Source organism: Aspergillus fumigatus, chromosome 8, assembly GCF_000002655.1.
Source record: "Aspergillus fumigatus Af293 chromosome 8, whole genome shotgun sequence".
NCBI classification, from domain to species: Eukaryota; Fungi; Ascomycota; class Eurotiomycetes; order Eurotiales; family Aspergillaceae; genus Aspergillus; species Aspergillus fumigatus.
The window spans coordinates 1,785,638-1,799,239 of NC_007201.1; the positions used below are offsets into that span (position 1 = coordinate 1,785,638).

General features: G+C 50.6%; 7 protein-coding genes across 7 annotated transcripts; 3 read left to right on the forward strand and 4 right to left on the reverse strand.

Moving 5' to 3' along the window:
- Positions 1-234: 234 nt before the first annotated feature.
- On the forward strand, positions 235-2,343 carry AFUA_8G07270 (uncharacterized protein; the record flags this gene model as incomplete). Its single annotated transcript, XM_742435.1, has 1 exon — positions 235-2,343. One exon carries the CDS (start codon positions 235-237, stop codon positions 2,341-2,343), a length of 2,109 nt encoding a protein of 702 aa, XP_747528.1.
- Positions 2,344-2,396: 53 nt separating this feature from the next.
- AFUA_8G07280 (putative C6 transcription factor) lies at positions 2,397-4,766 on the reverse strand (the record flags this gene model as incomplete). Its single annotated transcript, XM_742436.2, has 5 exons — positions 2,397-3,021; positions 3,109-3,704; positions 3,771-4,331; positions 4,386-4,508; positions 4,578-4,766. The coding sequence occupies 5 exons, from the start codon at positions 4,764-4,766 to the stop codon at positions 2,688-2,690; spliced, it is 1,803 nt and encodes a 600-aa protein (XP_747529.1). The 3' UTR covers positions 2,397-2,687.
- Positions 4,767-5,097: 331 nt separating this feature from the next.
- On the forward strand, positions 5,098-5,465 carry AFUA_8G07290 (uncharacterized protein; the record flags this gene model as incomplete). Its single annotated transcript, XM_742437.1, is given in 4 exon segments — positions 5,098-5,144; positions 5,176-5,206; positions 5,222-5,287; positions 5,346-5,465. The coding sequence occupies 4 exon segments, from the start codon at positions 5,098-5,100 to the stop codon at positions 5,463-5,465; spliced, it is 264 nt and encodes an 87-aa protein (XP_747530.1).
- Positions 5,466-5,703: 238 nt separating this feature from the next.
- Positions 5,704-7,128, reverse strand: AFUA_8G07300 (putative alpha/beta hydrolase). The gene is made up of 6 exons (XM_742438.2): positions 6,845-7,128; positions 6,743-6,782; positions 6,564-6,688; positions 6,311-6,506; positions 5,950-6,250; positions 5,704-5,885 (listed from the first exon to the last, which is right to left on the reverse strand). Exons 1-6 carry the CDS (start codon positions 7,051-7,053, stop codon positions 5,854-5,856), a joined length of 903 nt encoding a protein of 300 aa, XP_747531.1. The 5' UTR covers positions 7,054-7,128; the 3' UTR covers positions 5,704-5,853.
- A 509-nt stretch (positions 7,129-7,637) lies between these two features.
- Positions 7,638-8,559, reverse strand: AFUA_8G07310 (uncharacterized protein; the record flags this gene model as incomplete). Its single annotated transcript, XM_742439.1, has 4 exons — positions 7,638-7,651; positions 7,767-7,871; positions 7,897-8,489; positions 8,552-8,559. The coding sequence occupies 4 exons, from the start codon at positions 8,557-8,559 to the stop codon at positions 7,638-7,640; spliced, it is 720 nt and encodes a 239-aa protein (XP_747532.1).
- A 1,609-nt stretch (positions 8,560-10,168) lies between these two features.
- AFUA_8G07320 (putative nucleoside-diphosphate-sugar epimerase) lies at positions 10,169-11,131 on the reverse strand. The gene is made up of 2 exons (XM_742440.2): positions 10,607-11,131; positions 10,169-10,551 (listed from the first exon to the last, which is right to left on the reverse strand). Exons 1-2 carry the CDS (start codon positions 11,063-11,065, stop codon positions 10,297-10,299), a joined length of 714 nt encoding a protein of 237 aa, XP_747533.1. The 5' UTR covers positions 11,066-11,131; the 3' UTR covers positions 10,169-10,296.
- Positions 11,132-11,421: 290 nt separating this feature from the next.
- AFUA_8G07330 (aromatic alcohol reductase) lies at positions 11,422-12,533 on the forward strand. The gene is made up of 2 exons (XM_742441.2): positions 11,422-11,545; positions 11,599-12,533. The coding sequence occupies exons 1-2, from the start codon at positions 11,477-11,479 to the stop codon at positions 12,460-12,462; spliced, it is 933 nt and encodes a 310-aa protein (XP_747534.1). The 5' UTR covers positions 11,422-11,476; the 3' UTR covers positions 12,463-12,533.
- Positions 12,534-13,602: the final 1,069 nt, after the last annotated feature.

Below are 13,602 nucleotides of genomic sequence, written 5' to 3' on the forward strand. Positions count from 1 at the left end.
CAATGAAATGATGTAGAAGGAGATCTGCAGGTCTGACCGTTACTGGTCGGTCTACATTAGACCGAGATATCCTCGGAAGTGAGGGAAGGTGCAGATCCTCTGCGACTTCACCCCGGAATACTAATAATGGCTACTTCTAACATTGCATCTGGGGGTTCCAGATCGTAGAAGCGATAGACTGTCCGCTTCTATGTAGACCATCCATTGTCAAGGCGCCAAGACCAGCGAGCCATCATGGTGTTATCCAGCCTATTGATGACTATCATACTCATATTCCTGACCCTCGCGGTGGGTGGAAATGGCTCGAGGATAAACCGGCGGCAGGTCGTCCGTCGCTTCAATCCCGTGCGTACCAACTTGTCCTCGACGACTCCCATTCAAGTGGGAAATGGCAACTTCGCCTTTGGAGCTGATATTACCGGGCTGCAGACCATTCTGCCGTACAACATTCTGTCCTCCTGGTGTTGGGCCAATGACTCCCTGCCTACCGAGCCAGGCCAGGATGATCCCTCCGACTTCACCGGACTGGACTGGTGGACTCATGGCAGATTGGTAAACTACGATATGCCCAACACGGCCGAAGCAGCCATCTCAACTTGGCTCAGGGCGAACCCGCATCGTGTCAACCTAGGAAGGATTGGTCTTCTGTATAATGGCAAGAATATCTCGCTGGCGGACTTGTCCAACATGTCGCAGACCCTGGATCTCTATACCGGACTTTTGACGTCAGAATTCGTTCTCGGAGGGAAGCAGGTGGTTGTGCAGACTGCTGGAAGCCCGAGCTCGGACGAGGTTGCGGTGCGCATAGATTCGCAACTGCTACAGAATGGCTCGCTGAGTGTCTTTTTCGACTATCCCCTGACGACCGGCGCGGCATCATTCCAAGCGCCATTTGTCGGTGATTGGAATGCTGTGTCGAACCATACGACGGAGCTGTTCGTCAACGGCCACCAGAAAGCTGTAATTCAGCATACTCTGGGAGGAACAACTTACTACAACAGCATTTCGTGGCTACCCAAAGGGAACATCAGCGGCCCGATCAACAGAACCCATCGATATGACCTCAACCCATCTGGAAAGACCACGTTTTCCTTCACTTCCGCCTATACCCCGGAGAACAACGCCAAGGTCAGAGCTTTTGACAAAGTAAAAGCAGAATCAGCGACCTGGTGGGCCAAGTACTGGGAATCAGGATCGTTCGTCGACCTCACGGCCACCCGAAGCTCGGACGCCGAAGAACTGCAGCGGCGCATCATTCTCTCGCAGTATCTCCTTGCGGTCAATTGCGCGGGGAGAGACCCTCCCCAAGAAGCAGGCCTGCAAAACAACGGATGGTACGGAAAGTTCCATCTGGAGATGGTCTTTTGGCATCTGGGTCACTGGGCCCGATGGGGGAAGTGGGAGCTCCTCGACCGCAGTCTCGGAGTGTACACTCGCTTTCTTCCCTCGTCCCTCGAGCGCGCCCAGAAACAAGGCTACAGAGGCGCTCGACTGGGTAAGATGAGCGATCCATCCGGTCGATCGGCCCCGGGCGAGATCAACGCCCTGTTGATCTGGCAGCAACCGCACGCAATGTATTTCGCCGAGCTGGAGTATCGCGCGTTTCCCACGCCTCGGACGCTCGAAAAATGGGACACCGTTTTGACGGAGCTCGCCGAGTTCATGGCCTCCTATGCATGGTGGAATAGCTCGACGCAGGTGTACGATCTAGGTCCGCCAATGTACCCATCGTCGGAGAACACGAACCCGAATTCCACATACAATCCCACCTTTGAATTGGCGTACTGGCGCTTCGGTTTGCAAATTGCCTCGGCGTGGAAGCGTCGACAAGGCCAACCTGTTCCATCTGGATGGGTGCGTGTTCAAGAGAATCTGGCTCCTTTGCCCATCACAGACGGAGCGTACGCCATTTGCGCGGATCTTCCAGATATGTGGACCACCTACGAGTACATTTCCGACCATCCCAGCCAGATTGCCGTCTACGGCCTTCTCCCTCCCACTGCAGGTGTGGACGTCGGGGTCGTCAACGCGACGATGATGAAGATCAATCAGGTTTGGAACCTGACTAACTCATACGGCTGGGATTTTCCCATGCTGGCTCTGACGGCTACCCGTCTGGGGGACTCGCAGCAGGCCGTGAACTATCTACTCGACCCTGTCTTTCAATTTGACGATGTTGGTAATCCCGTTGGCGGTACGCGCGTGCCTACTCCATACTTCCCCGCCTCATCTTCCTTGCTTCTTGCAGTTGCAATGATGGCAGGGGGATGGGATGGTGACGAGGGTCCGCATTTCCCCTCTGATTGGAATGCAAAGACAGAGGGTTTTACTCCGGGTCTTTGATGAGACAAATACTTAGAAGAACAGTCACGTTAGCTATGTTGTGGGCTAGAGTCCACGAATATGAAGTTCGCGGATTCTATATGTTAATGCAGGAAATAATTGATATCAGCCGAATGAATTGAAGAGCTAACACAGTGTAGACCGGCATCCAGAGATCCCGCGCCTTGGCTCTGCAAGACCACTCAACTGCTCTGCAACAATGACCAGCAAGCTTTTTGACCTGGAAGGGTGTACCTAGTGGATATCGTCGACGAGAAGATATTGCACTAGAATGTAACATTAACACAAGACTGAGATTGTATCCATAGACCTGCTAGAAACCGACGTAGAAACAATGCACCAAATCAACCTGGGCGCATGTCTACCTGGACAAAGTTATCGTCCACAAGAAAGAGGTCATCTAAATCAGAACGCACCTCCATAAAGGGTGCCAGAGAGAAGATATCATCCAGGGGATCCAACGTCGCCGTGACGTTGTTGTGACGGGCAACTTGGGGGAGGTGTGGGCTCGCTTCCACCACCGACGATGAACCCCCGACAGCGGCTGCCACGGACTGCATCTCACGGACATAACGCGCTTTGGCCATTAACCGCTCGATCGGCTTCCACAACGTACCCTTGCGCGCATGCTCCTTCATGCGCCAGCGGTCATAGAGAATCTCTACTACAGCCCACGCCCTGTCGCAATCCTGACAAGGGGGCCGCGTACAGATCTCAGACAGAACGAGGGCAACTGCGTGCCACTGGGGGTAGGTATCAGATCACCAGGCCCAATGAGCGATACTCAGATTGCACAGGACGGAGCAGGACCGCTCCAAGATCTCAATGGCGAGGTGAAAGATCTTATCCTGTAGACTCGCCTGCAGCAATGCTGCTGATACGCCTTTACTATCCGCCCGCTTACAGGGATAGTGGACCATCAGCCATACGCGGGCGATGATCAGCCGCGCCACGGTAGCTGAGACAAAGAGGAAGGGGTCGGCAGGATCGCAATACGCCAGGTAGCGGGTCTCAAGGCGGCTCTGGAGCTGCTCAGCTAGTGCCTCTCGTTTGGGCAACGACAGCTCGGTGACAGATGCACTGCTGGTTGTCCTAACCTGACGGTGACGAGGGGGAATGAAGCTGACCTTGCGAACAATGGAAATCGATTCGAACCCGATCAGGCTCAGTGTCATCTCGGTGGCGCCGTCTCGCTCCGCTGGCGGCTGGACCATGTCCGCGGTCAGGTCGGAATCATTGACATTCAACGGTAACCGGGTGTCAAATGGCGCCTTGGATATAATGGGTTCGTGTCCGTGGTATTCGGACGAGCGCTGGTTGAGTCCGACGATAAACCACCACAGTCGCCGTCGCAGTTCAATCTCGAGGGGTCATAAGCCAAAGGCCACGCCGTCACGATAGAGACCCATCGCCTGTGCAATATGTACAATCAAGGCTGTCAGTGAGCAGAGAGTTCGGGAGTCGTCTTCATTGCGCAAGGCACAGAGAAACAAAGCAGCTGCCTGCAGCAAAACCATGTTCTGGGTATTCAGCAGATCAGCACAGGCGAGGGCCTGCTCGACGGCAGAACGACAGGTACAAAGGGCCTGCGGTCGCGTTAGACCGAGAGGACACTGGGTCTGGTCGATAGTACTGGTGATCGCAGCGTAGTATATGGCAAACAGGAGGGCCTCGGTGTTGCAATCGAGGGTGTCAAGCGAGGCGACTGCGTTCCAAAAAAGCGTCGTCAGGGTTGGCATATGGAAGATCTTCACCACGGGAGCGACATTGGTCTGGAAGATCTCAAACAGGGCGACTGATTGAGAGATGGACGGATGGTAGTCTCGCAGGGAGTGAGCGAGCGACCTGAAGCCCATAATGGCGGCATTCAGCCCGATTGCGCTGACCGGTCCCTCTTTCTCATCTGTTTCTTCGTGCCAAACCCCTTCCTCGTCATCGTCATTGTTGTTCGATGAGAATTCGTGCAGCAAATCTCGCAGGTATTCAATCTATAGCTCCTGGACAGGTCTTATCGAAATTGAAACTTGGGGGTAGAGAAAGACCTCGTCGTCTAGACTAGCCCAGAGCACGTTGCTCACATAGACACTGGAGGTGCTGTCAATGGCAAGACGACCAGTCCGCTGGTTCCCTTGGGGTGGCAGAGAGGCTGTGGATGGGTCTAGGGGCTGTTGCTAGAGTTGTTGGCTTTCCAGCTGCCTAATGATACTCTCCAGCCGCTCAAGTCTATCCAGCACCGCCGAATTGTTTGTGGGTTGCAGTGGCCGCTTAGGGGCGCGCCCCGTCCCCGTGGGATAAATGCAGGTTGTGGCAGCTCGAAAGCAACCTCCCCATGGTTGTTGTCGATCACATTTGACCTTCCGTGCGCGACAGAGCAGGCAGCTGCGGCGCCGGGAATAGCGTCTCAGGGTGAATGCTTCATTCATGCTGGCAGATACATATATGCTAAGGAGCAACCGATGTGCCACTACTGGTTTAATCATAATAAGGGAAGGGAAGTGGAGGTAGAGTCGGAGAGTCAGCCGTTCGGCGGTTCGGCCTCGGATAACTTATGCGACTCCGAAGTGCTCCATCAGGGAGATATACTGCAACAGAAATGCCATTTAGAGTGGAGAATTCATGGTTTTTAGTAATACCTGGCCAGTGCAGTCAGTAGAAGTCAACTTTCACGTATTCTGGACATGGCCCAATAGCGTCCAAGAGATATTTGGTGTAGCAAAGTCCTCACCAAATCGCTAGCAATGCCAGAGCAGGCATATGAGTTACTGGCGGCACAAAAAAAGGCTGGTGTCTCTGAGTGCCAGGTGTGTATTGTGTCGGAACTTTTCCTCATAGTCATCATCCTCAGACAAGACGGGGACCAGTAGTAAGTAATTGAAAGGCACGACGCATGCCTGCTCCAGGCCATGGCAGCAGGGTGGCTCTCTCGACCTCCATGGACTATCGAGTCAAGCGACACTCAAAAAAGCGGGACTATTTGATACAATCAACTCTAAGTCAACCAGTTTCTAGGAGCTGTTGCACACTTTGGCGAGGAGCGCGACGTACCCGAGATTGATCGCCTGCAGCTGCGTCAACTGCCACTTGACTCGATGGATGCAAGATCTGATGGAACTATGAAGTGAGCTCTGCTGCGAGAAAGGAGAGCAACCGATCTGGAAGCAAGGATAATGGCTACACTAATGACCTTACCAACGGCAGCTTAGTGACTGGGTGCAGGCTTATTGTCGGTGCTGGTGGTGCTTGGAGGAAGCTAATGCATGAGACACGGAAGTCTGCATAGAGAGTGAGATGTTATGCAGCATAGCTACTTCTTCAGGCTATTAATGCTGCTAATGATGCACAGTACGAATGCCATATGGAGGTGGATGCGCATTATATTATGTTTTTTATATTTTGCCCCTATAATGGTATTTACTCATGTTCTAACATTAATATAAACCCTCGACACCATGGTGCATTAGACTAGCGCCCTTAGAAAGGTTTCCCCAGGCATAGAGCTGTCAAAGACCTCTAAGCCTTAGTCTCCAGGAAATCTACCACTGCTATAACAAGACGTCTGTTAGCAGACATACTTGAGGATCAAGAAATAAGCAATGGACACATCACCTGATCTCAGCTCCTCAGGCCGCTCCTGAACCACCCAGTGTCCACAGTCTATATTGACGATCCGCGACTGAGGAAAGAAGGAAGAAATGAGTGGAATCGAAGCCTCCGGGATGTAATGACTTCGCAGTGCCCGAATGAAAAGGGTAGGATTGTGAAATTGGACCGCCTCGTTCTTGTGCGGGAAATCGCCCAAGGGAGTCAATGCTGTCTTGAGTATATCCAATGGAACGCGGCATTTCAGGTACGGCGAGTCGCTATCTTTGACAAAATTACTCAGCAAAAATACCCGTATGGGTAACGACTGGCTCAATCACTGTCAGCGTCCATCTTATGAGGGTGGATATAGAATAGTGGCATGTACATCTTCATATTCTCTCAGGATCTTCTCCGCCTCGTAATGGGTTTTCACCTTGGCCTCCCCAACTTTTGCCATTCCTTCTAGGTACCTTGGAAAGTCATCCATCAGTGGTAAATGGATTGGGCAGTTGTCAATGGCTACAACATCGGAGACAAGCTCTGGTCGCTGAAGAGCGAGTGTGAAAGCAGTCTTGGCACCCCTGGCAGTAGATTAGCAATGACGAAAAATCCAAGGTACCCGCCAAAGGGGGTTTCACATCGAATGACCGATAAGAGTTGCTTCCTGCATGCCGTGGCTCTGCATGAAAGATGCAACATCCAGCGCCATTTCCATGTAATCATGTTTCAAGCAATGGCCCGACTCCCCATGATTACGAAGATCCTTTGTTCTGTCAGCTTGAAAGTCACCACGTTTTGATTTTGATGCGATGCTTACTACAGCGAAGACCGGTCTCGATAGATCTCTAGCCAATAACCTCAAGCAAAGAATGAGCTCGGAAAGTAACGGTGTGACAGGACCTCATAGTAGGTAGCTTACTTGCTTATCCGTCGGTTTTCTCGCTTCGACCCAAGAAATCCATGCAGGAAAATCAACGGGACATGTTTTTTGGCCCTCAAATTCTCGCAACCTGCAGGCGTGTGGCTATGGAGCTCATAAGCAAGAGCGACCCTTGAAGTTGCAGGTGGCGAAGTAAGTGATTTTATGCGCGTGAGGCTTTGACCCAAAGTCTTTAGGGTAGCAGACATGGGAATGAACAATCAGGTTTTAACACTGGAACTCCGTATATTGTGTCCCTTGGTGGTGACTTTGGGATCATATCCATCCCTAGCGGAGAACAGCTGACATGACTCATCTAGCCTTTTGAGCTGCTCTAAACCACACTAGTCAACTAGTAGCTAGTGAGTGAATTCTGGCCCTTATTTTATAATTTATTAGGTTCCGCCCTGTTGCTGCTTGATCTCACCTTCCTCTTCACACTGTTTACCTGAACCTCACTAAATCTGAATTAATACAACAGTCTTATTACTCAACCCCTGCTCTGGTGATATGCCCTGTTCCAGCACTCTAGGGTCATTTGTTTAACAGAGTTTACAAATATAAGACCTACATGTCAGCCCAGGGTCTTAACTCACCAAGGTCAGGGTAAACGAAATCATCATCATCGCCTCCAGCCTTCTACTCTGTAGATTAGGGAGCCATTATTATCGCCCATAAGAAGCTAGGCTGATAGTATCTGGTCGAGCTAGCCTAAAGGAAAGAGTTCAAACAAGGAATATTCGAGCGAACCGGCGTTGGATGACGGCCATCTTCCAGTAAGAGAGAGAATCGACTAGGAAAACATTACTGGACAAGGTTCACATGTAGTGTCCCAATCGCAATATTTCATTGCTTTTCCAAAGCCGCGAAGCGTCGCATTCATCATTCTCGAATAGGCAGTAAAGCCGCAGTATGTACTAACGTTGCTGAGCCAAGATGCCTCTCATACACCTTTCTGCAATGGGGTAGACACCCTGGTACTTCAATTTAACTGCAGCCATGCCCCGAATCACCCGTATGCGACCACCTGCCAACCACACAGTATGACTTACAATGGCAAGCATCAACAAGTTCGGGGCCAAACACCCACAATGCTTCGATGAGACTTTCAGGCTCGAATGCCCTGCGTGGCAGCATGATGTTTGCCCTACCCTCAGTGACCTCTACGGAGAGCTCGGAATCGCGACCGTCAAGGATTCTAAGCCCGAGAACATCCTCCAACCCATGCTGCTCCAGCAAGGCCGAGAGTTCCGTCAGAAATTCTGCGTCCCTAGTGCCCTGAAGGGCCGGGTGTGAGGATTCCTCAACCTCGGCAAAGTCGAACTCGTATGGCATGAAGCTGTCTCGGAAGAGACGATAGGAGCGCGGCACTATTGCGCCCTGGTATTTCGGTACAATGCGATCAGCATTTCCGTCTGCCTCCCAGGGCGCTGAGACGTTTCGGTAGTCGACCAGGCGCTGGGTAGTCGCGATGGGGAAATGCCGGTGCAAGAGAGCAATTCCGTAGCGTTTGTGAACCCCTCGACGGAGGAAGAGGTCTCGGATGTCACTGCGAAGGACGTTCCTTGCACCCTTGTCCTGGAAGCTCTGTGCGCCGACAGAGAGTGTGGGGAGGGAATCATATGCATCTGGATCGTACGTTTGTCTACCTGGGATGTAAGTACTGAGTCGGGGATGGGAGAGCAACGGAAAGGGCGGAATGCTTACGCCTCCATGGTGATATTTGCAGCGAGGATTACAATCACCAAACTTAGTAGGGTGCACAAGGAGTTTTGAAGAGAAAGTGTGAGTTGCCTAATATCTCATCCGAAGCAAGGAACACCAGCTCCTACTTATGCTCAAGGTGCCAGGAGTCCAGCCTTCTCTATTTCAGCCTCCCCCTCACCACAAGCTTAACATTGTGATACCTTAGCTTACACTATTATTTGTGCCTGCACAATGCTGGAAGGTGTCACAGATGTAGATTTAGGCCTATTAGTGATTGTATATATGTAAAAGTGGAGGCGTTACTATAGGTCACCTTAAAGGCTCCAATTAATGTAGAACTAATAGTACACATGCTGCATAGAATTCATAGCCTCATATCACAGTCTGACCCGAAAACCCATAGGGCTTCTTTGATTGGAAAGCATTTTTTGCTCTCCTCACACCCGCACCTGCCACAACTACCTCTTAATGCGAGATGCTGGATTTAGCCAATTCCCATGGCTACACCTCACAGCCTTGCGCTTAGGCAGCAAGGTGTCACAACCACCATGTAGATATCACCAATTACATCAATGGAAATATGTACGCCAGTGTAAAAGGCTTCTATGCCAAGTCCTTTGAGGCGAAGCGTCGAAGGGACGGTGCGTGTAGGCTGCGCCGTAACCCGCAGATGGGCTGTACACTTCAATCACACCCTGCAATACTGGGGTATAGAGCATTCCCTTACGCCAGGCAATGGCTACTATCAATCAGTTCTGAGTAGTTTCTTCTAAGCTTATGATCAAGAGGGAATACTGATCAACATGCCTAATATAAGAAGTGTAGGTTGGTTCACTAGAGTTTACCCATGGCAGCCCTCTATAGATTCATCTGCCTTGATGTTGGAGGTTATGCCTGTAGCTGTGGTAGAAGTAGCTGTTTACTACACAGCATAAGTTTGACAACTACTAGATAAGTGCAGCTCACCTGATCTGGGCTTAGGAATGTACCTGCTGTGCACGTGAAAAATGGCGCTTGTATCTATGGCCAGTATGTCATCAGGCCATCTCACTCTGTGATGCAGAAGAAAGTTGCTGAATTGGTACAGCTTTCTAACTGGAAAGTCTCAGCCATTAGCCAGCCTTGAGTTGCGAATGTACCCAGAGTCTTCTCGCATTTTGACAGCCCTTCAGGGACAATGCGCAGTGCCCCTTTTGAATGATTTCAGAGACTCGAGGCTTCCAGCCTCTAGACCTATTAGATTTTCTGAAGGCTTGAGGCTTCTTGCTGCAACAGAAGTAAATACTCAATCCCTTTAACTCAAGGCGCAATCCGATAAAGAACACCTCTAGTAGGCCACGCGGCTGTGCGCTTGTGTATGGTAATGATATCTCAAGTTTCTCGCATTTGATTTTTGGACCATAAATGCTCTGGCTGGCTGCCTGTCACTAGTACGAGGGCTGGAGCTACGATGTGGAATCATCGGATTATCTTCAGTCTGATGCAAAATTGCTCCGTACTAATTGCCACTACCTCCGCAAAGAGCAGGACACTCATATCTAAGGATATTGACTACTGACGTATCGATATTCATTCTCTAGTACCAATACAAAATTATCACCAGGTAGGGAGTCTAGGGATATGGATAGTAGAGTATTCGATATTGAATTATTAAGTACTAAGGATGCCGAATACTTATAAAGCAGGACATTGGATATGACATATGTATCTCTCTAGTCTTAGCCAGTGATCGATCCAGTATACAATCAAGTATGTCGACCATGAACACCCTTCCACTCATTAATTTGGGCGTTCTCCCAGATTCTCTTCGAATGTCCCTCAACAACGATATCAATCGCCCTCCGCGCCAACACATCCACCCGCACTGAGGGTACCAGACCACGGATGCGGTCGGTAAATGTCCCCTGGCGAGTCAGCACAAGGCCCGGGCGCAGAATGTATGACTCAAATGTGGTGGAGTGAGCAGCTTCGTGCTCCAATAGGATATTCTCAGCTTGGCCCTAGGGCAATCAGTCTCTACCTATAGAAGATAAGGATGTGGGAGTGGGTTCATACCCTCACACGACGAAAGCCCGCAGAGAACCACAGAGGTTTTGACTGGTCTCGCTCAGCCAAACCACCGCTAACATACACAAAACGAAATTTCGAACCGGCAGAGCCTCCTTGCTTTGCCTCATTTGAAGCAGTAAAGGCATTGTTGAAGGCCTTGGCAGCTTGGCTGGTATACTCCAGCGTCACCCGGCGGAGGGTCTGTTCATCAGAAGCACGCGAGGGAGTAATGCCTAGTGTCCAAATACAAGAGCCTGCTCCTCGGAGAGAGGCAGTGAGTTGGGGATCTGAATACGAGAGGAAATCTCCTTCTTGAGTGCCGTGGACATGGAGTTTGGGATGTGTGGTGGGCAGTTCACGGCGGCATAGGGCAACAATAGAAGTGATAGAGGGATGGGCCAGGCACTGTGAAAGGACCTCCTGTCCCACAAACCCAGTCACGCCAGCAATAATGACCTTCGTCATGCTTTTTGGATGACCCTCGTGGACATTAAGAGACAGGAAAAGCGTACAGCATTGGGCAACATGTACTCATTGGATGGGGAAGGCAGTGCTCAAATAGTGTGACTGTGTAGGCGATGGCTAATAAAGACTTTGTCTTGACTGTGCCTCCTCCTTTATTACCTGCTAGATATCATTGGATATTTAGCTGTAAGTGGGGAAGATCCATGCAGCTTTAGTGCTGACATCCAAATACGGGTGTCACTAGCGATGCGAGAATGGCATGGAAGAGTGGATCACTGGCATCTAAAAGATATAAATTGACGGTAATATCCAGATACCCACAGGCTCAAACGGCAACAAGAGCTATACAAACACGACTACAACGCTAGTATACATTACTCATCAATTCCACATCCTTTTAGAGAATCCAAAATGCCCGAGTACGCCAAGAACCAACCGGCCGGCTTCAAAAACGCCATTGAGAGAGTCGCCATTGTCGGTGTAAGTATATCCCTCCTCAGTATCAGAGACACAACAGCTGACAGCGCCCTTAGGCTGGAGGAACTGTTGGATCCCACATCGTCGCCGCTCTCCTTAAAACAGGGAAGCACACGGTCACAGCCCTCACCCGCAAAAACAGCAGCAACAGACTCCCTGAGGGCGTCTTAGTCGCCCGAGTTGATTATGATCACGAGGCCACCATTGTTGACGCGCTCAAGGGCCAGCAATTTCTCATCATAACCATAGCCCATACTGCGCCCCGGGACACCCACAGCAAGCTCGTCCAGGCAGCTGCTAAGGCTGGTGTTCCCTATATCATGCCCAATGGGTACGCTGGCGACATTGACCACATCAAACTTGGCGAGGACACGCTGCTGGGGCCCGTGGCCAAGGCTAATCGGGATGAGATTGAGGGGCTCGGCATGCAGTGGATCACGGTGTGCTGTGGGTTTTGGTACGATTACAGCTTGGCGGGCGGAGAGTCGCGCTTCGGGTTCAACTTTGGCAAGCGTTCCCTGACAATTTACGACGATGGCAACACCAAGATCTCTACTTCAACGTTATCGCAGGTTGGGCGCGCTCTGGCAAAGGTGCTGAGCCTGAACGAGCTGCCTGAGGACGAAAATAACAAGAGTCTTACTCTGTTGACATTTCTCAACAAGGGCCTGTACCTTGAGAGCTTTGTCGTCAGCCAAATTGACATGTTTGAGAGCGTTAAGCGCGTCACTGGCACCAGTGACGCTGACTGGACGATAACTCATGAGGACACCAAGAAGCGATATGAAGATGGCCTGGCGTTAGTCAAGCGTGGTAACATGGCAGGTTTTAGTAACCTGCTATACGCCAGGGCGTTTTACCCGGATGATCGGGGCGAGTTCTCAGCCAAGCCTTGGTTTGCCGGAGGAGAGCCTGGATGAGTCTACCCAAGTTGGCATCGATATGGTCCAGGAACTTCAGCGCCGTCCTGAGCGTATGGCGTCATAGAAACAACATCTACAGATTTTACACTTAATACCATTAGCCCTAGCGGATGTATATTCTAGGCTCGTGTAGTTGTTTCCAAGGCAAGCGTAATCAGTCCCGACAACAACATATCCTGAAGATAGCAAAGGAATCACGGTATCATAATCATGGAGGCTCGAGGAGGTTGATGGAGCGCAACTTCGAAATATGCTGGACGTTCCATGTGCAAAAGCGACAATATTGAATGGGCTACCTCGCTGGACGAATGGAAAGGCAACAAATGCGGTGGCAGGGACGGTAGAGTCGTCCGGGTCGACCGACGTGTACTCGATCTTGTATGTAGAGATACCTCCGAGGAGGTCCAGGAGATCGGGTTCAACTGGATGGAGTCTCAGAAGGTCTCCAGTCTTGGAGTTGGAGATTATTGGCTGTTGCATAGAAAGTCAAAAGGCGTATCAAAGTCTTCTAGGTCCTCGGGGTTTGTTTGATTCAAGGATTCTTGACAGGTCTTTCCGCAACCGTATTGAGCGGCAACTTCCTGAGAGACTGGGAAGTTCGAGGCTTGCTCTGTTCTGCAAGCAAAGACTGTAGCAGCTGCGAGGAGTAAAGCGGCTACAGCAGACCGCATTTTTCACGGTTATGGGAGAATGAATAGGCAATGGCAGGGGAAGGGCGAGGTACTATCAAATGAATCAATACTTCTCCTGACAGAGCGCGGGGGGAGGGTTTTATACATAATCGTCACCAGGAAATATGCGCATACACTTGGAAGGGAGGGGGGTTGTGTTCATCTACCCTGAGCAGTATCTTTCCTAAGTTTAGAACATCTATAAGCCCTGCATATGCCAGTCTGAAGATCATTGGGATAGATGGGTGTCCCTTATCAGCGACCTTCCCACCACACATGATACCCTACACTTAGACATAAACTGGTGTACTCAGGCATCTAATATGACTGTCAATTATTATCTGTCCATAGCAGATAATTTCACTACCCCAGCATCATGGCTTCACTACCAATATTCTGGGCATGAGGATATGCAGTTTTATTATTATTGCCTATGCATGGATACACTACTCAGGGTCTATGGGCA

Coding starts and splice junctions, on each gene's coding strand:
- AFUA_8G07320 (XM_742440.2), bottom strand. CDS start 11,065: ATGACGAAGGTCATTATTGCTGGCGTGACTGGGTTTGTGGGACAGGAG. Junction 10,552..10,606: donor CGGGCTTTCGTCGTGTGAGG/GTATGAACCCAC, acceptor TGATTGCCCTAG/GGCCAAGCTGAGAATATCCT.
- AFUA_8G07300 (XM_742438.2), bottom strand. CDS start 7,053: ATGTCTGCTACCCTAAAGACTTTGGGTCAAAGCCTCACGCGCATAAAA. Junction 6,783..6,844: donor GAAAACCGACGGATAAGCAA/GTAAGCTACCTA, acceptor TCTTTGCTTGAG/GTTATTGGCTAGAGATCTAT. Junction 6,689..6,742: donor CGAGACCGGTCTTCGCTGTA/GTAAGCATCGCA, acceptor GACAGAACAAAG/GATCTTCGTAATCATGGGGA.
- AFUA_8G07330 (XM_742441.2), top strand. CDS start 11,477: ATGCCCGAGTACGCCAAGAACCAACCGGCCGGCTTCAAAAACGCCATT. Junction 11,546..11,598: donor AGAGAGTCGCCATTGTCGGT/GTAAGTATATCC, acceptor CAGCGCCCTTAG/GCTGGAGGAACTGTTGGATC.